The sequence below is a fragment of the Centrocercus urophasianus genome, unplaced genomic scaffold, assembly GCF_019232065.1.
Source record: "Centrocercus urophasianus isolate 14NV4802_14NV808 unplaced genomic scaffold, USGS_Curo_1.0 seq_25, whole genome shotgun sequence".
NCBI classification, from domain to species: domain Eukaryota; kingdom Metazoa; phylum Chordata; class Aves; order Galliformes; family Phasianidae; genus Centrocercus; species Centrocercus urophasianus.
In genome coordinates this window covers 13,908,980-13,935,247 of record NW_024884811.1, presented here as the reverse complement: position 1 = coordinate 13,935,247, position 26,268 = coordinate 13,908,980, and the positions used below count along the sequence as shown (strand labels likewise).

The 26,268-nt window shown below is 41.1% G+C and overlaps 1 protein-coding gene across 1 annotated transcript in view; it reads right to left on the bottom strand.

Annotated features, from left to right (window-relative positions):
- Positions 1-26,268, bottom strand: part of PLCXD3 (phosphatidylinositol specific phospholipase C X domain containing 3) — a 93,513-nt gene that overhangs the window by 20,999 nt on the left and 46,246 nt on the right. Inside the window, exon 2 of the mRNA XM_042825863.1 lies at positions 12,993-13,701. Within this exon, the coding sequence (XP_042681797.1) occupies positions 12,993-13,701 (709 nt within the window). The remainder of the gene's footprint in view (positions 1-12,992; positions 13,702-26,268) is intronic.

Genomic DNA, 26,268 nt, shown 5'->3' with positions numbered 1-26,268 from the left:
TACCACAAAAGCAAGGTAACCTGAGAAGAACGACTCAGTGCAGGAGCAGGCATACAGTATGGTCAGTGCTGTCTGTAAAGCTGCAGAAGATTACTGAGAGGGAATTACATTAAGTTGGTCAGTGGTTGGTCCACACAGTGCATTTTCAGCTGCTGTAGAATAAAGGAAAGTCCTGCCTGAGCTGGAATATATTTTTCCAAGAAGCAGCCTCCCTATAACTCTCATGAGAAACAGCTTGCAAGAAAAAAAAGACAACAAATGATCACTGCATGTCATACGACTTCCATAAATGCTCCTCAGGCTGCAGTGTACAAAGAAAGAAGTCTTCTACCAAGAAGTGACCATTCAGCTGCATTTGTGTCTTTTCCGTTTTAGCACAGCCAGACAGGAGTATCACAAAACATTGTGTGAAGGAGAGAGGAGCCAGCAGCAAACACCACAAGCAACAGAGATCATTACCATCCAAATGCTTTCTGATCCGAAATCAGCAGCAGGATGGCACTAAGCAAGGACAAGCGAGTGGGAATCAGAACACTTCATTTGCAAGGCTTTGGCAATAATCTTGCTCATCTGTCAGATGAGTCCTGCCCTTGAACTACGGCATAAGGTCACTCAGCTGATAGAGTCGTGCTGTGACATGTGGCAATGCTCTTCAGAAAAACAACATTAGTCTTCACTCACATTCATCACAGTTACCTGCAGAACTGCTTGCCTGGCTCCTGATGACAGCCTGAAATATCTCTAGGTATGTAGGTCCCTTTCCCTGATTCCTCAGAGTGGCACTAGAAACAGCTTTAAAAGCTGATGTTAACTCTCTCATTTCAGATTTAATTATTTTGTTTTAATTGACCAAATCCTTATCATCATCATACAAGCAACAGAAGTAGAAATAAATCTTGTTGGACTGACTGCTTGCAACTGTCAAGAGGAAGAAATTAAAGAAAGCAAAAGCTGTGTGTGTGGAAGCAAGGAAATGGTGAAAGGCGGTCAGGGAAAGGATGGTCCTGAGCAGGGGCAGATGTCAATAGGCCACTTTCACCCTGTTCCCTGTGAAGAGCAGTGAGAGCAGGTCATTTGGGGCAGATCCACTCAGGGGTCACTGCTTTTGGTTTGCAGCTAAGGTGCAATCCTGACTCCACCTGCTTGTTGGCCACTCACTTTTCAAGGCATCCTCCTTAACCAGAAGGGCTGCCGTGATTGTTTTCCTTCCAGGAAGCTGTGGTAAGCAGCAAAACCAAGGCAATCCATAATGAACTGACTCTAAATAGTCAAAGAATCACTCGTCCTGTAGACAAGGAGGCAAGTTGCTTTGCAACGTCTTCTCCAGTCTTGGGAAACAGGTCGCTACATGCCCTGGCTAAAATGATCCCTTTCTGGTTACTTGAACAGTGCAGTCCACTACTACTGCACAAATCTTCTGAATTACAACATCACCTAGGAGCTTTGATTCCAATAGCCCCCACTGGAAAAGGAGAGAAGCCAGCTTTTGACATTTGAATGTGTAAATCCAAATGGCGAGGGCAGAGGGCTACTCTTGTCCCTCATCACTGGCCAGCAGCAAAATCGAAAAGATGCATCACCCAAGGTTCAGATCACTTCTTGATTCTTGGTTTCCTACATAGTTGCTGGCACAACTGAGAGTACCATGGCACTACTTGAAAGATAAAGCTAAGCAGGGTTTAACACCCTAATAAGAAACAAATGATGTCAAGAGTTCCTCCTTTGTGCTACAGCTCAGAAAATGAAAAATTTCACTGGGAAAGTACTTGCATGTCACCATCGCTCTGACTTGAAGCTCTCAATCTCCTCTATATCTTAACACTGTTTTATGACATAATACATTCTGCATGACAGTTGCTTAGTTACAAAGCCCCTTGGATCAACAGCTTCAAAATTAAAATTTTGCCAAAGGTCAGGTCCCACCAATGATCATTCAGTGTTTTAAAGATAAATCTTTTCTTATTTTCTTTAGCATAAGATAAATACTGAAAGAGATTTTACTATAATAGCTTATGCTCTGCTGAAGCAAAGGTGCAGCATGGAAAAATATGTGCAATGCTATCATTATAATTACAGGCATACTCTTGAAAGAAAGATGTAGGGAGGTAGGAGTCAGCCTCTTCTCCCAGGTAACTAGTGACAGGACGAAGGATAATGGCCTTAAGCTGTGCCAGGAGAGGTTCAGGTTGGATACTAGGAAAAACTTCTCAGAAAGAGTAGTGAGGTATACGAACAGGCTGTCCACGGAGGTCCCTGAAGGTTTTCAAAAAATATGTAGATGTGGCAGTGCTGACATGGGTTAGTGGACATGGTGGTGATGGGCTGACAGTTGGACTAGATGATCTTAGTGTTCTTTTCCAATCTTAAAGATTTTATGATTCTACGATTCTACAATCTCCTATTACATATAGTTTGTACCTTAGCCACAAAAAACCAACGTCAAAACAAACAAACAAACAAAAAAACAACCAGTCTGACAGAGGAAAATGGAATAATGAAGCTTTTGCCTAGCAATAAAGTTTAGACAAGAAGTTTGACAAAGTGAACATTTCCAAGCTCATGGAAGAAAAATCAAGTGAGCTATATATTTTATCAAGGCAGTATCTATCACAAGGATTGTGGCTCTTTAAGAAAGAATTACATTTCACTTCACGAACATTAATGAATCCCTTAGGGACAAACACTATCACTTCAGTTTTCAGAGAAGAAAAGCATTTTCCAAGCCTATGCATGTTCAGCATCATACAGAATGTAGCATGTCATCAAGACCTTCTGCCTGGCTGACTTCTCTAATTACCAAGTCTTTTTCTACTCATCCTGTTTCAGCCATTTATTTTGTGTAAATGTGTCATCAGGTTGCCTTCCCTATATGTTTTGTACCAGCTCAGCCTATATCCTGCATACCTAATTACATGCAGTCCAGAAAGGCTATTTGCTTGTTTGCATGGGGCAGCATTAAATAAAATTAATTTCAGGCTTAGAAAACCTTCAATAAAACTTTGACCAGACTGGGAATTTATTTCACAGATTTCAGGCATTTTACTCATTTACAGCTGTCTTCTGGTGAGAAACTTCCCACTTAACTCTTCCCCTCCTAACCTCAAAAGACAGTTCAGACATTTTAGAAAGTGCCAGTATCTCCTGGCAGTGAAGTTTTAAACTGAGACAGGGGAGGTTTAGGTTGGATATTAGGAGGAAGTTCACACAGAGGGTGGTGAGGCACTGGAACAGGTTGCCCAAGGAGGCTGTGGATGCCCCATCCCTGGAGGCATTCAAGGGCAGGCTGGATGTGGCTCTGGGCAGCCTGGTCTGGTGGTTGGTGACCCTGCACACAGCAGGGGGTTGAAACTAGATGATCACTGTGGTCCTTTTCAATCCAGGCCATTCTATGATTCCATTATCAGTGCTCCTGCTGATTTCATAGATCTTTTCAGACTATCCCTTCAGCTCCCATCTCTCCTTTCTCCTCTGTCACAACAGAGCCTATACCAAGGACTGATACTGGATCCTGAATGGTTTCCACAACTGAAGGCCCATTAGCCTACTAAGCAAGTTTAGAAATAGCCACTGCAGGAGACAGATAAACAAGTGACTTCTCTAGAGTGTGTGAATGCATTCTCTCTAGATTATACTTGAAAGTTCTCCTCTACTGCTTTGGAGGATGCTGAGAACTTACCACTACCAAATGCATATGGAACAATACATGTGTAACATGTAGCATGTGTAACAGGACTTTGATGGAAACTTTCTGACAACTTTCTGTCCACATCCTACCATTCTAGAAATACGGAGCAGGTGCAAGGACACCTCAGACTTGAAATACATAGTAACTACATGTTGTTTAGTCCAGAATTTCTCTGCTTAAAAAGTGATGATGCCCCAATAGTTCTATATTCTTATGTTGTTCTAAAGGCAATGGTTTGCAGTGTGCTACAGCTAACACTATATAGATACACGAATGTTGTGATACTTGCTGAGTTTTTATTCACAACAATTTGTATTAAATGCCTTTTTATTACTAAACTTCAGTATCAGCTTGGAGAATAAACGTTTACTTTTCACACTGAAAAACACTGTTGCTTTCTGTATATGCAGGGTCAGACTGTGCTTGGTATGATGACAGTACCACATAAAATATCTTTAAGAACAGTCACACAGCATACACTATAACTGCAAACAGGAGTTTTGGTGCTTAACATAAGTCACAAGCAGGGCAAATGGAGGAAATTTTATGAAGAAAAGAAGAGCAGCCACTCTCAGAAAACCGCAAAGTCAAGCCATCAAATAATGGGTTGGTTGGCACAGAGCTGGTGACTAGTATGTTGTCTTCTTTTCTGGACTAAGTCTTACATGCTGTTAATACACACTTAGATCTCTACTAATCCATAATAAAATTATTAAAAATCTCACGTTCCTCTATTTTGTGGCATTTTACTATTATCCCAGGTTCACCATCAGATAAAACCACACTCACAGATGTTCCCAAGATGAAATGCCACTAAAACATCTGCCAGTAAAAATAGCTGAGCACGCACAGCCCACTCTGGATTTTATAGTATAGGACCACTGATGTAGCTTCTAGACAGTTCAGATGACATCAAGGTCTGTGCAACAACCCAAAGACTTCCTCTTCTGTGGAACAGCTAAAAGAGTAATCTGAGAACAGAAATGCAAAGGATTTGTCTGGATTGCAGAGTTCAATTGTAAAATTTCTGGTAATGATAGTCTGTGCCTTTTAGAGAAAGAAGGAAAAAAAAAAAAAGAAAGAACTGCCTTCAAAGTCAAACATAACAATAGCAAAGCTTACAGACTTAAGTGAGAGATTAGGTCTGCTCTTGCCTCTTGATGGCTTAAGATGAGTTGCTATGGGTTTGCTAAGTAGTAAACCCATACCAGCTCAGCTGAAATTGCAGCTCTCCTGCAGCTCATAATGCCAGCAGACATCAAGATTATAAGGAGTCAGAGCACTCATATAATTAGCAAAATACAATTTGCATTTCCATTGATACTTGTTTTTCACTTTATTCCATTTAAAAATGGCATCAGTCAGTGCCTTGTATGGATACAAAGCAACAAAATCTAACTTCCAGAAACACAGAAACTCTTAAAAATTAAGCCGGATGAGGTATGGCTTGGCAGAGGAGTGCACCCCCTGTTGCTGACCACAAAATCGCACTTTCTGCAATTTCAGGGATTATTTTTCTTCCAATATCCACATATATGCTAGCTAAATATGACCCTGCTTAGTTTATGACTGCACCCAGAGATGGCTTTTCTCCAGACAGCTTCTTGTCCTACTTACCACCTCTGTTAGTAATACTATCTATGCTTTGCCTTCACTTCAAAGGTTTCCATGTGCATGATTTCAGCTTTTTTTTTTTTTTAATTTTTCTGCTTTGGTTGCTAAGGGAAGAGCTTTAGCATGGTGGTCAAAGATTTAGTCATGTGTGAGCTGTAGGGAACATTATCCTTAGAGATTAATTTGGAAATCAAGGGACAATAGGCTGGGTATGTGTCTATTTTCCATTCCTCAAAAGCTTTAGAAGTACGTCAAGATTTTTCTTCTCTCTAAATGAGATCTGTTATTCTTTTGCACTATTCAACTTCAGAGACAACAAAGATTATATAATGCTTGTCTCTAGTGTCATTTACCCATCAGAAATAAAATTAGTAATTTCACTACAAATCAGAAAACAAACTACATTAGTATGAAGAACAGCTCTACACGCATCAAAAGGTTGTTTCACAACCGTCTTTCAGATGCACTAAAGGCAGCTGCCTCACTGTGAAGTTAATTCAATAAGCAGAGGGAATGTAATTCATTTGGTACATACTGTTTGCTAATCAAAGAATATTTCTTGGCACATAAACTGTGCCTGACAGAACATTACGCCAGAAACATATTGCTAGTCTTCGAAGTTTTTCATCAAATGCAAGAACGTAATGTACGCACACATATGTGAGTCTCCTTATCCAAGTAACAGATAAAAGCTGTGGTATGAAGCTGTGTAGAAGTGATCCATTGATGTGAGAAGAGTTCACAAGAAACAGCTTTTCCTTCTGTATTTGCTCTGTGTAGAAAGATGGAAGACTTTTAAATTTTCATTTCTTTCAAGTTGTTATACCACTGAGTATGATCTCTGATGATAGCAGCAATATCTATAAAGAAAGTTTATCAGTAAATATCAATTCTGGTGACTTCAGTCTTGGGAGAACAAAACTGTATCTTTCACCTCTCACCTTGTCACCTCAGTCTCGATGCAGTAAGGAAAAACTCTTTGCTTGCTCTGAAAAAGCATGAGCAGCACCATCAAAGACTGCTCCACTGTAGCTGGAGCAAGTGGACTTGCATCACAACAAGCAGTCATGCTAAAGAGCTGCCAACAAGCACATCGGCTAAGGAGGAAAATATTTCGTATCACATGAAGGAGCACGGACTGCTGCATACAGTCTGCTTGTGATTTTCCTAGTCTGACAGATGCTGCAACCAAGAGAAAACATGTTTTCTCTCTCAGACCATTGTTCTTGCAATCTTCATGAGTAATGAACAATCTGATATGTCTTATGGGATATACAAGGATCCAAACTCCGTGCTGTTCTCAAAACTAAGTAGATAAGTGACAGTGACCACTGTGTAGAAGAGGGGAAAAGCAGAGACATATAAGGGTTTTATTTGAAAATGCTGAAAAGAAACATTTTCTAAACAGAGTATTTCTTTTATGAAAAAAAAAAAAAAATGCAGCTGCCAGCAAAAGGACATGCACAATGTACCTGCATGCGATAACAGAATCCGATGTGTGCATTCGTTCTGAAAAGAATTGAACGTTTCTGCAAATAATCATTAGATGGTTCAACGTAGCAAGCTCCATGTAGCTGGAACATATACCCCAAGTCCTTTCTTATGGTTACCATACTTTTAAGTTACTGAAATATTAGAGAATTCTGTCAATTCCACTAATTGTATTCACAGAATCACAGAATTGTAAGGGTTGGAAGGGACCTCCAGAGATCATCGAGTCCAACCCCCCTGCCAAAGCAGGTTCCCTACAGCAGGTTGCACAGGTAGGCATCCAGGCAGGTCTGGAACATCTCCAGAGAAGGAGACTCCACCACCTCCCTGGGCAGCCTGTTCCAGTGCTCCGTCACCTCATTGTAAAGAAGTTCCTTCGCACATTTGTGCAGAACTTCCTATGCTGCAGTTTCCAGACGTTTCCCCTTGTCCTGTCTCCACTCACCACTGAAAAGAGTCCGGCCTCGCCATTCTGCCCCCCACACCTTAGATACTTATAAACCTGGATCAGGTCTCCACCCTTTAATTGCTCATCTATTTATTTTTAACAGGATCATCATCACATGAGGTGCAGTTTTGAGTATACTTGATTTTCACTTTCAACACTTAGTTCAATATATGATCTCAATTTCTGTATAAATTAGCACATATTTCAAGACTGTGTCTTCCTGCACTTTTTTTAATAACTAGTAGGATTTCAACTTCCATACTTGAAAGACAAAATACTAGCTCTGGAGATATTTTAAAAGTTCTTTTCTTTTGTAATGGTTAAAAGAGCTATGCAAAGTAAGGGAAAAAAGTCTACATGGAGCAGACAGTTAGAGTTCACATGGCCATGTACTTCTTAGGAAAGACAGGCAAAAAGATGAGGCAGTGGAGTTGTTCTTTGTGTTTGAGGGCAACTGGAATGGATCAAGTTCTGCCTAGGGATGAATTATGAATGAGTGGAAATCTTAAAGGGAAGGCTAATATGGGTGACACCTTTATAGGTGTCTACTACAGGCCATCTGACCAGGACGAGGAAACTGATGAAGTGCTCTCCAGACAGCTGAAAGTAGGAGGCATTAGTTCTCACAAGGGACTTCAGACACCCTGATATTTACTGGAAAATCAACACTGCAAAGCACGCACAGTCCAAGAGGTTCCTGCAGTGCAAAGAATATAACATTTGACACAGGTAGTGGAAAAGCCAACAAGGAAAGGTGTGCAGCTGACCTTGTCCATATAAATGAGGATGGACTGGCTGGAGATGTGAAGGCTGGAGACAACTGTGGATGAACTGACCATGAGATTGTGAAGTACAGGATCTTACATGGAAGAGAAATGGGCAGTAAGTAGGACTGTTAACCCTGGACTTCAAGAGAGCCAATTTTGACCTCTTAAAGGACCTATGTGGAGGCATCCCATGAGTTACAGCTTTGCAAGGTAAGGAGGCCCACAGAATTTAGTGAATATTCAAGAACTACTCCTGAGCTCAAGATCCCTGAGAAATAAGCTGAGTTGTGCATCACTGAGAAATAAGACAAAGGTGACAGGAGATCTGCATAGAATCTGCATTGAATCACAACATTTCAGAATTGTAGGGGTTGGAAGAGGCCTCCAGAGATCATCAAGTCCAATCCCCCTCCCTACATCAGGCTGCACAGGTAGGTGTCCAGAGGGGTCTTGAATACCTCCAGAGAAGAACCCCAGCCCCCCTGGGCAGCCTGTTCCAGTGCTCCGTCACCCTCACTGTGAAGAAGTTCCTTCACATATTGGTGTGGAACTTCCTATGCTCCAGTTTATGGCCATCTCCCTTTCTCCTGTCCCCAGAGATCACTGAAAAGAGGTTGGCCATGTCCCTTTGACATCCATACTTAAGATACTTAGAAGCTCATGGAAAAACTCCAACAGAAAAAGAAAGTCTTCAAAATGTGGAGAAGGGGTCTGGCCACCTGGGAGGATTATAGGAATATTGTCAGGACATGCAGCAATGCAACAAGGAAGGCTAAGGCAGACTTGGAATTAAATTTGGCAAGGGAGGAGAGACTTCTGGCAAGGGAAGAAGAAAGGCTTCTTTAAGCACGTCAACAGTAAAAGGACACACTGAATGAGGTGAGTACCCTGGTAATGGAGGATACCAAACACTTTCTTTGCTTCAGTCTTTACTGCTGAGATTGTCCCACAGGAATCCCTGACCCTGGAGATAAGAGAGTGTGGAAAGGAAGACTTCCCCTTTGCCGAGGTGGATCTGTACAGAGATCTACGCAAACTCAACTCACACAGTTCCATGGGACCAGATGGGAATGCATGCCCAAGAACTGAGGGAGTTGGCAGAAGTGGCTGAAAAGCCACTCTCTATCAACTTTGAAAGGTCATGGAGAATGGGAGAGGTGCCTGAAGACTAAAGGAAAGCCAGTGTTATTTCAAGAAGGGCAAGAAAGAGGATGTGGGAAACTACAGGCCAGTCAGCCTCATCTCCACCCCTGTAAAGGTGATGGAACAACTTTTTTTGGATGTCACTTCTAAATAAGTGAAAGAACAGAGAGTTATCAGTAGTCAACATGGATTCAACAAGGGGAAATCATGCTCAATGAATCTGGTAGCCTTTTATGATGCTATGATACAGTGGATATATGAGAGCATCTAATGTTGTCTACCTTGACTTCAGCAAGGCTTTTGACACTTGCTCCCATAACCACCCCTTCCTGGTAAGCTTAGAAGTTGGGTGATAGAGAGGTGGACAGTGAGATAGACAGAGAACTGAGGCTGACAGGCAGAGCACAGAGGGTTGTCATAGCAGCACAGAGCCTAGTTAGAGACCTGTAGCTGTGTTCCCCAGGTGTTGGTTCTGGATCTAGTCTTCTTTAATATCTTCATCAGTGACCTGGATGAAGAGCTAGAGTGCACCTGAGCAAATCTGCTGATAACAGAAAGTTGGCAGGAGTGGCTGACACATCATAAGTCTGTGCAGACATTCAGGAAGACCTAGACAGGCTGAAGACTTGTGCAAAGAGGAACCTTGTAAAATTAAAAAAGGCTAAGTATAATGTCCTACATCTGGGAGGAATAACACCATGCACTAGCACAGATTAGTGTCTGGCCCACTGGAGAGGAGCTCTGTAGAGAAAAACCTGGTGGACAACAGACTGACCACGTGCGCACTTGTGGTCAAGAAGGCCAGAGGTATACTGGGGGGCATTAGGAAGAGTGCATAACCAGCAGGTCGAGGTGAGGTGGCTCTCTCCCTCTATCTGCTCTGGTGAGGCCATATCAGGAGTGCACTGTGTCAATTTCAAAGACACAGAACTTCAAGAGAACTTTGGCAGAGGGCCACAAAAATGATTAAGGGCAGGGAGCATTTCCCAGCTGAGGAAAGGCGGAGAGACCTGGGACTGTTCAGTCTGCAGAAGAGAAAGCTGAGAGGGAATGAGTGCTTATACGAGGTCTATTCATAAAGTAGTGGCTCCCATTTTCTTATGTTGCCCTGTGATGTCAGAAGCAGACATTGGTGGTTTGGCAGTAGAGGTTGAACCTTCCCATCAATATTCCATTGCATTCTGTTGCTGTGTGACAGATGGCAGCAGAGGGACAGCCTGACAAAATGGTGTCTAACATGGAAGTGCGTATGAAGCCAAAGCAATGCATTCCATCCATGTGGAAAAAATTGTACTCATTGATGCTTGCTGAATATGTATGAAGACCAAACAGCAGATGTGAGCACAGAGAGATGGTGAATGTTGCATTTCAGGCAAAATGCATCACTTGAGCTGGTGCACATTTTTTTTTAAGAGTGTAGCCTGCAGGCTCTTGTTCAAGTGGTGACAATACATAGCTAATTGTGGTGACTATGCTGAAAAAACATGTTTTGTAGTCTGAGAATGTGCTTTATTAAATAGTGTTATTGTGCTCTTTGTACCTTTTGTAGTTTCCATGGAAATAGATAGGAGGCATTACTTTGAGAACAACCTATGCCAGGCTCTTTTAATGGTACCAAGAGGCAGAACAGGAAGTAATGGGCACAAATAAAAAAGCTCCATATGAACACAAGGAACAACTTTACTGGGAGGGTGACAGAACATTGGAACAAGCTTTCCAAAAGGGTTGTGGAGTCTCCTCAGGAGATATTCAAAACCTGCCTGTGTGTTTTCCTGTGTAACCTACTCTACGGAATGTGCTTCAGCAAATCCTGTCCAACCCCTACGATTCAGTGAACATCTCAGTCAAAATTTGGAAAAATAAGTCAGGTAGTCCTGCCCAACAGATTACTCACATTTCAAGTAATTTGTTTGTGATCTCAGAATCTCCAGTAGGCAAAGCATTTCTTTTAACTTGCTATTTTATTGATGCAGCAAGTTTCAAGAGTAACCTGGTAGTTTCTCAGCTGTGCTACTTTATGTTCTGAAGAACGCACAGAAGGATGTTTACCAGAGAAAACAAATGCCTGAACACCAAGGTGAGGACTTAAAGGTAAAAGCCGTCAGCAAAGTAGGATTTCAGTACTGGGAAGTGCACTTCAGACTCACCAGTATGAGTGGTACCCTGCCCAAAGGAACCTATAAAACACACACTGTGGATACACAAATGATTGCAAGTACAATTGTACAAACATTAGTGAATCATATTAAACTGCCTATAAAAACTTCTGTGTCAGTGTTTTGTTGTTTCAGACAACATTTGTCCCAATTTTTCCTACTAAACAGTCACTTGGGAAAGCTGTCATGAAAAATGGTTCAGATCTTCTCAAAAGTGAGGCATGTTTTCTTCAGAGGGCATAGTATCACAAACATTGTGCTATTCATCACAGAGAAGAGGCAGTGATCCCAGTGGAACTTCCTAGCACAGAAGCAACCATACAGAGACCAGAACATTAACAGGTCGTTCTTCCCCATTATAAATTATTCTACTCTGCAACACTTTTTTTTTTTTTTTTTTTTTTTTTTTAAAACCAGAAATCTTATGCCTTGGCATTAAATTTCAGGTTTAGTAGCAAGTTGTCAAGAACACAGTCACACATACTTGCCTTTAAGCTGAAAATTGGCTGTGATTTATCAAAGTCAGCAAGGTATAAATAATGCATGTCTTGCACAGACAACATTTTTTTGTAATGTAAGAACTAATGGCCTGTCAACACAGCATTCCAAATATACGACCTCTACAATGGTTTACAGAGTTTCTTCCCTCAATTTTTTTAATGTGATAAATGAAGGGCTGCTAGGAGGCAAAATCACTCTAATTGAGTCCTAACAACTATGATATTGTATGTGACAGTATGCAGAGACATCATATATCTTTAAGATGAGTAAAGGCAGTTAAGGATGCAAATTTCTGCATAATCAGAACTTTGCTGATCAGCGCAAATGAAAAAAAGAATTATATTTACTCAATACTTGCAGCCCAGTGTATAAATCAAAAATTAAATGATCTTGGTGCAGTCTCACTTTGAATACTGTGACTCCACAATATAAAAATGATGCAAAGATATTTGAGTGAGCCCAGAGAAGGCAAAAGAGATCATAACACAACGAGAAGGCATGTCCTGTGAGTAGAAGGTGTGAATAACTGGGTTGTCCAGTCTGGAGAAGGCCAAGAGGTGACCTCACCGCTCTCTGTAGCTCTCTAAGGAGGAGAAGCAGAGGGAGGTACCACACTCCACTCCTGGGAATCAAAGGTAGGAAAGGAGGCTGCCAGTGTGATGGTGGTCAAACACTGGCATGGGCTTCCTGGAGAGGTGGTTGATGCCCCATGGCCTGTCAAGTGTTTAAGAAACATTTGGACAATGTCCTCAATAAAATGCTTAACTTTTATTGGCCCTGAAGTAGTCAGGCAGTCAGACTCAATGGTCTTTGTAGGTCCCTCGCAGCTGATCTATTCTATGCAGACAAATGTGTGAAGAAATATAAGGGCATATGTTCGGTGCCTGTGGTAAGAAAGCAGACTTGAAATTAAAAGTCTGCCGTCGGGGGAGTTGTGGGGGGGAAGCCAATCCAATCACATATGATTTCATGAGGCTTTTATGCCAGAGTTTCTTACAAGATAAAATAGTTCCTCCTTAAATCTGCTGCACTCTAAATATTTTAGGATTATGCTAAAGTTCTGAATCTTAGCCATAGTAGTATAGCAGAAACACATCTGCTGGAGTATCTGTAAAAAGGAATTAGAAAAGCAGCATTACCAATATACAGTCAGTACAATCAGCTCAAGTTACCTAAATAAACCTTACCTTTCTGTTATTGTTTCTCTGAGACCACTTGCAACACCTTTCACCACTGTACTAGCCTTTGGTGTCAGCACTACTTGAGATATAAAAAAGGAGCCCTTCTTTCTTCTTTCAGTGATTGATGCCTGGAGGAACTGAATTAGTTTTTCTGGATCTGTTGTATTTGCCCATGGAGCTGGCATCATCTGGCCTGGCCAAAGAAATGGTACCTCAAGAGCCACTGGACTGTGATAAAAAACCAGCACTTGGTGTTCCTTTTCCCACAGGTACTGGAGGCTTACTTCATGGGCAAATATAGCAGGACACATTTTGTTTCCATATGTGTCCTTGAGCATCTGGACAAGCTTTTCATGATGGTATTTCTGCATTCCATAGAAATGATTGAAGTCCAAGAAAACCACTTCTTTTAGGTGGTCAGCAAGGAATGCATTGATCTCTTCCAGGCCTTCCTTGACTTTGGCACTGAATAAGCCATGAGCAAAGTAGAGTTCGTTGTCTGGGTCTCTGGGCTTGGTGGAAATCCTAAGATCAAAATACCGTATACCTGCACCCAGCTGGCTGGTGAAATTCATGGTCTGTGTAGCCAACCACTTCCTCATCAGCTTTTTAGCCACTGTCCCAAAGACAGACACAAAGTTCTGGACTGTTTCTGGCTGTTCAGGCCCAACTGGAGAGGCTTCATCAATGTAGAAGCTAAAAGAGTCATGGGAACCTAAAAACACAACAAAGAAGAACAATTAGTATTGGTTGCATGCAAGAGAAGGCATTAATGGTTCTTTCTCTCTGATCTCTATCAACATTTTTCAGCTCTCCACAGGAACTTGAATGAAAAGAAGTAACTGCTTTACAGTTTGTATAGGCATTCTCTCACTCTTTCAGCTCTTACTGACCCTTTCTGTACTACCTAAGTCAGAGGCTCTGAATGTAAAAAAAAAAAAACTGATAAAACTTCAACAAAATCAGACATATAACATACCCCCAGAGCCAATGCAAAGATGAGAATCTGGCCCTGTGCTCTGAATAGTGCATTGTCTGGTTTTCACAACAAGCCACACATCTTTGCATGAGTGTAAAAATGCCAAAGACGTGTAACCTTTCTGACCTTTTCTCTACTTCAAATCTCAAATTGTCAGAAAGGTTACTAAATGCTGTTTTCCTTCTTAAACATATCTCTAAATTATTTTTGCCATGATACATAAATAAAACAGAGCCATGGACAGCATGTTCCTCCATTAAAACACAGAAACTCCACTGTGTGCTCTTGACAAGAACAGGACTACTACTAAACATGCCCATGTAAAGAAGCTACCATTTTCTACAAAACAACATGGTTGTATACAAATATCTAAAAAAAAACTGCTTTGCAAAATTCTGGTTCTGTCAAGGTATGTCCTTAAAAACATGCACACATTTTGTCAACCATTTACATCTTTACATGAAAGCAGCTGAGATTCTAAAGACATCTGCAAACACATGATAATTCTCCTAGCGTGAATTCTGTCCTGCTTTTAGGCAAGAATTGCTCACCCTAAGAGATGCTTATCATACTTGTCTACCGTGCACAGTTTGCACAGACTGCCTGACTGCAGGCAGAGCCACTGTCCACCTGGTCAAGTATGCTGGTCACATTCACCACAACAAGGAGTTCTGATCCTCAGGCTGTGCCATACCACCAGCACAACTCCTTCAGGTCAGCAAGACTGCAACTCTAAAATAGATCACAGCGTTAAGCCCCCTGAGATCCAACTTCAAGCATCAAAATGAGTTCAAAGCACAAGTCATGTCTTCTGCTATTTATGCTTTTGTAGGTGCTTTTCAAAATTATCTTCCAAGGCATATCAGCTGTAGCAAACAAGTTTCACATTAATTAAATCCTGCTCCTCAGTCATTTCTGGTGGTGATGCTATTTTAACTGAGCTGCAACAAACCCTTTATACTGAAGTGACAGCTGTAAAATTTTCTTTAACAATAAGTGGAGTCACACAAATCATACCTAATATCAATACCTTAAAGGGAGCCTATAAAGAGAAGGGGAATCAACTCTTTCAAAGGGTAGATAACTGCAGGACAAGGGGAAATGGTATTAAGTTGAGGGAGGGGAGATTGAGGTTGGATGCCAGGGGGAAGTTCTTTACAGAGAGAGTGGTGAGGTGCTGGAACAGGCTGCCCAGAGAGGTTGTGGATGCCCCGTCCTTGGAGGTGTTCAAGGCCAGATTGGATGGGGCCCTGGGCAGCCTGGTCTAGTATTCAATGGGGAGGTTGGTGGCCCTGCATGTGGCAGGGGGGTTGGAGATTCATGATCCTTCAGGTCCCTTCCAGCCCTGGCCATTCTCTGATTCTGTGAATTCATCTTAAACTCTGGCTTGAATTTTCTTTGTTTAATCTGAAAAAGGTCTTAAAATATTATACACCCCTCCTTTCCACGGTTGTCTCCTTGAACAGCATTTCACTTTCAATATTAGACAAATTCTCCATTTTGATGAAGACTGCTACTGAAGAGTGTTGAAGCAATACTGTATTCCTTGCAGAGCCCAATTAGATCATAGAGTATCTTGTTACATACTGATACCCCAGGGGACCAGATCTGCATACAGAATTTTAATAGTAAAACAAATGATTAGAGCAGTAACTTGTGTTTCAACAGCATCATAGCGAAAAATCAGTGTGATACATTACATGTGCTGCTCAGTGTTACCTGCACTAATCTAGAAATCAAAGTAAATTCAGTCTTCTTAAAAACAAGGCATAGTTACTGGTATTAAAGATGGATCTTGCAAACCTTCATTTTGTCTACTGAAGTTCCTTTAATTTCAGTAGGATTTTATTTCTGAAGTATATATGTACAAACAAGATTAACTGAATGCAGCAGTGGGCCCAAAATCATAGTGAGATTAATTAAACTATTTGCCTTTTATTGTCAGATCTATAGCCTTTGGGAGTTGCAGAAGAGGTAGCTAAGCTTGATCACCACAGCCAACACACAACACAGTGACAAACAATACTATAAAACACTTTAGTCATGAGAGGCCACATACTTCTCACTGTTGAAAACTACAGGAACAACTTGTTAGCAAGCAGCCTTTAGCCTTCATTTAGAACACTGACAGAAAGGAATGAACATCATGGTTAGAAGCTGCTGACCAGTACAAGCAGAATAGTATAGAATTTTGTTTTTTTTAAATAAGATCTGAAGGCACATATTTGAATCTAAAAATTGAATTCCTGTGTAGAAGGTATGAAGAGGAGGGCACTGAAAAAACTCCATGTTTTGTAGCCAGAACAGGAAGGACCCACTCAGTTCTATAAAGAGAAAATAAATTTTGACTTATTTTGGTTGACAGTGAAAGAATCTGATGTGAGCTGTTTCAAAGTTTGCAAACGTTCTTCCTGACTGAAAAAAAAAATAAAAAAAAATGTTTTTGGCTGTCCACACGAATAAGTAATTTGAGCAGGTCATCTAATGTTTATCCTCATCACACACTATCTATATTCCACATCATCAGCTTGCACCTCTAACTCTGTGAAATTCAAAATCCTGGCACTTAGCATACAAAATTAAGAGTAAAATTTTTAAGTGATTTTACCAAATCACTGTGTTTATGGTAAAGAGAAGACCTTGTATGAACATGCAAGACAAGATCTTGTACATTTCCATTAGGAAATTTCCTTCCAGCCTTGCTTTGATGCACAGAGACATCCTCATACTTCACTGCCACTGACAAGTGGACTTGCTGGTCCTCGTTATCATTAGATCTCAGGTCCCATAAAGAAAGCAAGCAGGACTGCCCTTGTTTTGGTTGCAATAGAGTTACTTTTCCTCACATAAATGGTCTGATGCTGTATTTTAGATTTAGAGCAACAATACAGTTTATTGCCCACTAATGTGTTAGCAGTAGCTGAGCAGTGCTTACACAGAGCCAAGGACATTTCAGCTTCTTACTCTGTCCAGCCAGTGAGGGGCTGGAGGTAAGCAAGGTACTGGGAGAGAACAGAATCAGAACAAATGGCCCAAACTGCCCAGTACTGCATCCCATACTACAAGGAACGATGCTAAACAGCAAAGCTGGAAGGGGGAAGGAGGGGCTTTCAGAGTGATGACATTTATCTTACCAAGAAACCGCAACGCATGCTGAGCCCTGCTGTCCTGGCAGTGGCTGAGTGGCTGAACACCTGCTTGCTGATGGGAAGCAGCCAATGAATTCCTTGCTATCCTCTGCTTGAGCACTTGGCTTTTGCTCTATCTGGTGAACTGTCCTTATCTCAGCCCAGGGGGTTCTCCCACTTTTACCTTTCTGATTCTATCCTTCACCCCACCTAGGGACAGTGAGCAAGCAGCCATGTGGTGCTGAGCTGCCCACCACAACAAGAGTACATTCAGAAATACTAATGCAATCACACACGAAGTCTTCAGAAGGCAGCAGTGTTCACACATTAGCTTTTTTTCTTTTCCCCTTTTTTTTTTTTTTTTTTTTTTTTTTTAAAATAGTAGGGAAGCAGACCTGCAAACTCCAGATATATCAGGTGCTGATATAATGTAGCTGCACCTATGTTTCACAAGTGACAGTCCTTACTACAGAGACTTCATAACTTAAAATGAGAAGAAGCGAGGCAAAAGGAAATCATTCAACCCAAATCACACCAGGAAGAAGAGTGAACTGATACTCTCTTTTTCACTCTCTTCTCACCAGTTTACTAATTGTCTAGCATTTTCTAGAAGTACTAGGTAGCATTTTCCCACTATTTCAGCAACACAATAGACAATGATTCAAGCAGTCAAGGATGAAGAGTCACAGATTGAGATCACAGGGTTGGTAAACAAGGCATAAGTACAGTTTGGATAAGTCACAGACTGCTGAGTTATGAAGAGAAAATGGATAAAGCCTTCTTTAACCATACGGAAGAAGCACCATGGACTATTTTCATGGGAAACTTTGACTACCCTGTTTTCATGGAAAATTTCAACTATTTTGATATTTGCTGGAAGAGCAAAACATAAGGGCACAAAACACTATGGAGAGGTTCAAAGACTTTCTATCTTTTCTGCAGGCACTCCTCCTAGTGGACTGCTGGGCTTGGAATAAATAAAGGAGAAAACGGCTAGGGACACGAAGGATCACAGCCATAAACTGACTACAAGGTGATGAAAAAAATTAAAATCCTGAGGAAAGCAAGAAAGGTAAACTGCAGAACAAAGACTTGCTATTTTGAAGTAGTAGTTTTTGCTCATTCAACTTCTTTAAGTGCCAATGGACTGAGGAGAAACGGTTGTACTTGAAATACAACTCCCAGAGCATATGAACAATCCAATCCAGTGTGTAAAAAATCAAGGAGATAATGCAGGGGGCAAGTTTGGCTGAACACATGACTGAGTTCAAACACAAAATGCCATATAGAAAGTGTGAACAGGGACAGCTACCTGTGAGAAATAGAAGATGGAGACAAGGAGAGTTATGAAGTGCAAAGCTTGGCTGGAGTTAAAATTTGGAAAGAATGCAAAAGGCAACACAGATCTCCTACACAAAGACCAGAAGCAAGAGCAAGGAAGAAGGAAAATGCTGCTCCACTACTGAGTGGGGCAGAAGATCTCATAATGCAGGACAAGGAAATCGCTGAAGTAACTGAACAGTGACTGGACCAGATGACTGCTTGAGCTCTTTTTCAACCTAAATTATTCCCCATCTCTTGTTCTCCCTGCTCCCCCAAGAGATAACAGCTTCACTCCTTGTCTCAACCTCTCAAGCAACTACAATAAGACACTGAAAATGCTTGCGTAATCTGTGACGCAAAAAACAAAACTGGCCAGTTTCCACCACTGTGACACTAAATTTCTATGAACTTAGATGTAAGCTACACACTATTCAGACATTTATTGGTAAAATGTGCAGCATCATCTAGAGTACAAGAATGGTCTGTTTTCTTTAGTGAATTCCCTTAATAGGACAATTGGGAATATACAACCCTCTATTGCTCAGCTATGGACATATTTACGGCTTTCCCAGAGGGCTAACTCCCCCCTCATTTAAAAAATAATTGGGCTCAGTGCTGAAGAGTCCCCCAGGGAGAATGTGATTCAGTTCAAAAATGCTTCTACAGGCACACTAGAGATTTACAGATTTGGCAAAGCTACCACTTTTGGTGGCTGAGCTTCAATATACCATTCAAAAAGATGAAAGTGCTGTTGAATTTCACTCTGCCCTCCTCTTGCCTCACTGGGGGCTCTGGACAACCCTCTTAAAAAGACCTTGGTAAGAGGGTAAGACAACCCTCTTAACAAGAGTACCCAGAAGAGAGGTATTGATTCAAACAGCACAGTTCATCTTGCTCTTGACCGTAGCAGATCAGCAAGTCACAGAAAAATGACAATTTTCACAGTTTGGGACATGTTTCACCCTTCTCCCATGGATTATGAGCTCCTTCTGTCTCTGTAGTGGGAGTTACCATTGTAAAGGAACCCTTTACAATTGATGAGTGTCATTAAAAGCTTTACCTGATGTTATTTTTCTATATTTAGGAGATGACATCCCATAGGTGATTACCCCTGAAGCTTCACAAGCGGAGCAGTCTAACCTTTTTGAAGACATCCTTGCCAGTGACAACTCTACAGTGACAGACTCCTGATCACATGTTTTTCAGAAGTTGCAGAGGGCAGCAATCCCTGATATCTGGTACCAAAGGTAGCCAAAGCAGATGATCCTGTTTCACTTGGTCTGTACTCACCATCTCATCTGTGTTAAAAACAGTCATGCAAGGAAAAAAGGCCCTTTGAATCTTAGCCAAAGTGTGGTTTTAAGGAATAGTGAGTCTTTATACATGAACACTAGACTTGCTGCACCTTAATGTTGTGTTCCACATTCTTCTCAAGGTGGCTGAGCATTCACTACTTTCCCAGTTGAAATCACAGCACATCTCAGGATGTCAAAAGATTCTGCCAAGTGTAATGCAATTCAAACTTCATAATCCAGCTACCTTTAGTATTAATTTGCTTGGATGACACCAGCTTAGTTTGGTAAGAAAGATTACCCAAGCAAAACAGGAACAACTCGGGGAAAAAAAAGAGATTATAGATCATGCAATGAGCCAGCTTTCCCATAATCAACTGTGTGGCTTTCTTCCATTGTTCAACAGTTATGAGTCCCTGACAACAACTGAAGGTCGCAGGGCTTAAAGCGCTTAATGTAACTCAAAAAAACAGACAACAGAATACATGGCCTACTCTTCTGTATGCTAGCCTAGTGGCTCCACTCTGATCACATTAAGTAATCATCCATCCTGACAATATTCAGATACCTGCGGCCCTCCAGACAAACTTCATAAATCCTGTCTAAACCCCAAGAAAAACAGTCGAGTTTTTCAAGACCATGCTGCTGATCCCAGGAAACCAGGTAAAGATGCACAGACAGTCCTGTGCAAGTCAATTTGGTTTGAAGAAGAGCTGAGAAGTCTAAAACTGCTCTTCTGCAGTGGGACCAGGGGGCTTTCCCCATCTAAACCCCAACACCTTTGTTTTGTTTTGTTCTGGTATCAAGAAGCCTGAAGTGATGGAACTGGTCACCTCTAGCTATCATCCACCCAAAGCTCACAGCCATAGCCAATTACATGGCCATGGTTAGCTGAAGGCAAATGTACCTAGCATTTTCTTGTTCCTGCACCTCAGTGTCCACCGGTCCTCTGGCATTTCTGCAGCTCCCTCCCTGTCTGTAAGCAACTCCAGTACTGTCTGTAAATATGTCAAGACTTTCAGAAAAGGTTTCCTGCAGCACCAGCAGGCCTACATTCAGCTTTGGCTGTCTAAAGGTTCAGGAAAACTTCTCAAGAGAAAGCCAGAACAGTTTTCACCCTTCCCAAGAGCACTGATAAAGCCAAACACTAACATATTCTTGTACCTCAGGCTCAGCATGGAAACTGGTATTAATTAATTAAGCCAGACTTTTCTTTTAAAAAGAACAGTGTCTTCAAATAACTGCCAATACTTGGGTTTTATTCAAATGAATTGCCTGATCAGAAAACAAGAAAAAAATATTTTCAAAGTCTGCATTTTTCAAGTGGTGAGCCAGCACAGGCAAAAATCAACCTGAATCACCTAACTCAGATGGTGAAAACTGAAGAGCTGTTTTTACTTCTTGTATATAATGCCCCAAAGTTCCTATTGAAAAAAGACAAACTGAAGTGAAAACATTTTTAAAATAAACCAATTAAACTTGAAATGCCTATGAGCTAACATGAACATAAATAAATTCACTGTTTAAAATTAAATTTTTTTCCAGGTCATATGGCACTAACAACCCTATATGCAGGCAGTTATATCTTTCCAAGTCATCATTTTTAACTTGGGAAGAATTTTTATTATTTCAGTGTGTAAATACAGGGATGAATTAACCTTGATTTTCAGTGGAAGATTACAGATAAAGTACATGTCCAGAGTCCAGTTCTACGCACACTCCACTGTTTGAATGCCTTTAATTATATGCCCAAATGTCTGCAGGAAAGAGCTCCATTCTCTTTTAGTTTCTTTCAGAATAATAGAGTTCCAAATTGTATTAGAGTTTCATGCAACACCAGCTAAACAGAAGTGTTTGAGTATCAGGGAGCAAGAAGAGGTATGCAGTGACAAAGGAGAAAATATATTCGGGTTGTACTTGCAAATGTAAGCAAAAAAGGTGACAAGAGGGACAGAGAACAAAGCTGTTAAAGTAAAACTTGTTAGGTTACTATTAACTTTGCAATAATTTGGAACCTGTTGCAAATACAGTGCAGTAACAATTTCCCATCAGAAATCCATTCTACAATCTCCCCGTATCCTCCTAGCCTACTGTATCAGCACTAACAAACTCCTATCTTCCTCCTCTGTAACAAACTTCCCCTTCTTCTTTGAAGACTTATCAGGTGAGAAAAGTAAAGGAAGTCTAACCACCCAGCCTAACTACCTTCTGGAACTGGAAGCATTTCCTTTACCCACCATCCTCCTTGCAGGAGATAAAAGCTTGCACTGTTCATCCTCCACCAGGGAAAGATAAGCCACAAGAACACCACAAAACTGTAACTCTGACCTTACTCAAGCATCTGTGGACATGACATCATAAGTCTGTGCCATAAGTTACATGTCAAGGAACAATCTGAGAAAACGGGCAGGTGCACAGAAATCAGCACACTGATATTTTAACGTGGTTTGTCAGCAAGTCTGAACAAATTTATTTTGTGCCTAAAAACTCTTCAGAAGTCATGGTACATTGATCTGACATCATTTCTAACACTACTTCAGCCATGGGCAGATTTCTTTCTACATTACTCAGCTAGAGCACCTTACTCCAAACTGTCTTAGTTTCAGTTGGGACTGAGTTGCTTTTCTTCATAGTGACTGGTATGATGCTATGTTTTGGTTTTAGTAGAAAAACAATGTTGATCACACTGACGTCTCTAGCTGTTGCTGAGTGGTACAGTAAAAAGCCAAGAACATTTCAGTTTCCTCAGCTTCTCCTACTGTTTTGCCAGCAAGAGAGCTGGGAGGAGAACAAGGAGCTGGGAGGGTAAATAATCAGAACAGCTGAACTGGCGAAAGGCATACCATCCCATAGGACATCATGTGGAATGAAAGACTGAAAAAGTGGGGAGTTCATCATGCAAGCTGCTACTGGGCAATCAATTGTTGGGTTGTGAGCAATCACCCGTGTACCACTTGTTTTATATCTGTAACATACATATACATATATCACTTGTTTTATACATGTATACACGCACACACATATATATATATACATGTATCACAACGACAATACATATTATCCTAGATATAGGATATATAACATATAAATATGTATATATGTGTGTATATATACGGATATACGTGTATATATATATGCATACATACATGTGTATTTGGGATGATGTATATACAAACTGGGAGAACTCCTTGAGAGCAGTCCCACTGAGAAGAACTTTGGGGTCCTGGCTGATGAAAAACTTCAGATGAGCCAGCAGCATGAATTTTCAACATGGAAGGTTAATGGTATCCTGGGTTCCATCAGAAGAGGGGGGCCAGCAGGGTGAGAGTGGTGATTGTCTCTCCCTGCATTCTGCCCTTGTGAGACTTCACCTGGAGTACTGCATCCAGGCCTGGGTCCTCCAACACAGAAATTATGTGGAGCTGTTGGAGAGGGCCTGGAGGAGGGCCACAAAGATTATCTAAGGGATGGAACATCTCTCCTATGAAGATAGGCTGAAGGAACAGGGCTTGTTCAGTCTGGAAAAGAGAACGCTGGAGGGAGACCTCATTGAGGCTTTCCAATATTTAAAGGCATTTTATAAATGTGAGGGAAATCAACTTTTTACATGGGTAGATAGTGATACGACAAGGAGAAATGGTTTTAAACTAAAGGAAGGGCAATTTAGATTAGCCTTCAGGGGGAATTTTTTTTACTGAGAAAGTGATGAGGTGCTCAAACAAATTGCCCAGAGAGGTTGTGGATGCCCCACATTGAAGGCCAGGTTGGATGGAGGCCTGGGCAATTCGCTCTAGTGCTTGATCTAGCAGCGGGCAACCCTACCGGTGACAAAGGGTTTGGAACTTGACCCTTGAGGTCCCTTCCAACCCAAGCCATTCTATGACTGTATGATACACACGCACACACATACACACATATATATATATATATATACACACATATATATACATACAAACACAGTTATATATACACACATACATATTCAGATATAAAATTTTCATAACTATTATCCTTTTCACCTCTTCCTTTGCTCTATCTTAGTAAATAGTTATTATCTCAACTCACAAGTTCTCTTTCTTTTTCCTGATTCCCTTCCCATCCCATTGGGAATTGGAGGGGTAGTGAGTGAACTACTGTGTGATGCTTGACCACCTGCCAGGTTAAACCACAACAGCACCACAGCACAACAGATACCAACTACTGTATCAATGGCCACAGCCTAGAGTCACATGTGGTAAAGCACAACACATAAAATCCAACACAGAGCAAGTATCTTTGATCCACTTAATATAGAATAGAGAGCTCAATCCTTCGGAGAATCACAGAATAGTTGAGGTTGGAAAGGGGCTTCTGGAGGTCATTTGTTCTAACTGCCCTTCTCATGTTTCTAAAGAGAATGAAAGGAAAGGCAGAAAAATGTTTTGACAGATCACTACAAATCATTGCATATTGCTCAAAAAGACTCGCACGACCCTAGTACTCAGCTAGGGAGAAAGACAAATCAGTAATCCCTCAGTCTGAAGTTGACATTCCATTCCAAGTGACCAATTTTCAGATCAAGAATTTTTTCTGTTCTCACTATACAAAAAGCAAATCTTCATGCACAAGAAGTGATTTCAGCAACTATTACTCTTGTTCCACTAGCATCTTATCAGTTGTGAAATACTCCTGAGATCATATTTTGTTTTGTGCTTTTGAACATGGCTACAAATGCCTTCAAAGACAGTCTTTGTTGACATTGCCTGTAATCTCCATAATCACAAAGAATTTGCTCTTCATCCTGTTAATTGTTTATCGACTGGCTCAGCCTGGTTCTGTGACTAGCAAGGCAGAGGGATTTCACAAATCTGCACCTCTGGAAAAGGGAAACGGGATCCCAAAAATAATTAAAAACAGCGGCAACAATCTGAGGAGAAACAAACTGATTTACTAAATGCAGTATCAGAATGCAAGATAACACTATAATACAACACAATTTGAATTGAAGCTAATAAATCAAATATAATGAGAGAGAGTGTCCAAAAGGTGGATAGGCCTCACCATAATGCTGAGGTGAAATGCGCAGTTCGGTTAAGCAGCTGGGAGGAGAGCATGACAAAGAAGTGAAGGTCAGATAATCTTGCCAGGGGCTACATCTCCTCTCTGACCACAAAGCCCCCTGGGGTATGTAGTTCTTCTTTGGACAGGTACCCAGAACTTGAGCATTAACACTTTAACTCCCAGTGTACTACATGATGTTATGATGTGGAATACCGATAACCAAAAATCATAAAACCATGAGATATCCTCACTGGGAAGCATACTACATGTGTAGCATACATAAAAAATACCCACATTTTGTCTCCTACAGCTCCCTCTCACAAAATCAAGGATCAATTCCCTTTTCCTTAGAGCATGTCAGTTAATATATTTAAAATTCCCAATACACTGTTGAAAAGCAAAGATATAAAAAGAAGCAAGCTGTTTTTATTTCTAACTCTACAAGCACCATGAGCGTACGTCACAACTACGGATATCACAAGGCAACTTCTGCTAAGGAAACTGTTCTTAAAAAGAAAATTAGCATGTTGCCCTCCTGAGAGCAAGTTTCCATTCTCACTAGCTAACATCTTTACTGTCCTTTAATAATTTGTGTAGGAGGAGGTGTTTTAATGTTTTCTAAGACACTTAAGTGTAAACAGCCTCCCACCTCCTCCCAGTAAAACCACCTCCAGATACATTTTAGCATGGACTTCATGCATACAGCCCACAGACAAGACTGCATGACAGAGCAGCACTTGAACAGCAGGGGCTTTCTGAGAGCTCCAGATTTCTGCACTCTTAAGTCCAACATTTAGTGAATGAATAGCCTCATCAAACATAAGTTCTAAACAAGATTGCATTTACTCAGACAATGCAACACTAACATCAGGAGAAGCCTAAAAAAGGCTACAGGATCAGGCCATAGCACAGAACAAAGAGCCTTGTTCCGAGGTTTACTTAGCTCAGAGGAGACCTCATACTGCGTGGCAAGCTCTCAGCAGCAGCACTGCTCACAGCCTCTCTCCATCTTCATTGCCACAGGGGGTGTCTCCAGATTCACTGCAAGACAGTAGTTGGGCTATCCTGCAGACATCTGAATTCAAACAGCACAGGGAACATTCTTCATGTTAAATACATAGACATAGAAATGATCACATTGAGGATTGAAAGAATCAGTTGGTGTTGCTTCCCCACTCTGACCACACATACCAGAAAACATACAGTCTAGGATGACAAGAGGTTACACCTTCAACAGTAGAGCAGATATAGCTCCTTGGTTTCCATAGTCAAGCGCTATGATAAGTGGACAGTTATGGCCTTCCTTATGAACTTAACCACATGTATGAAGATTGAATAGTATATTTTATATCAAATCAATGAGCATCACATACATTACTTCATGGACAACTATAACCTGAAGACAGATTAACCTACCTACTTACTTGGAAATGAGAACCTCGGGGCAGAATCCTAGCTACTGACTGTCATCACAGTTCCACAAAAGAGGATTCTTTAAAGTTTTTGCTTCTCTGAGAGCA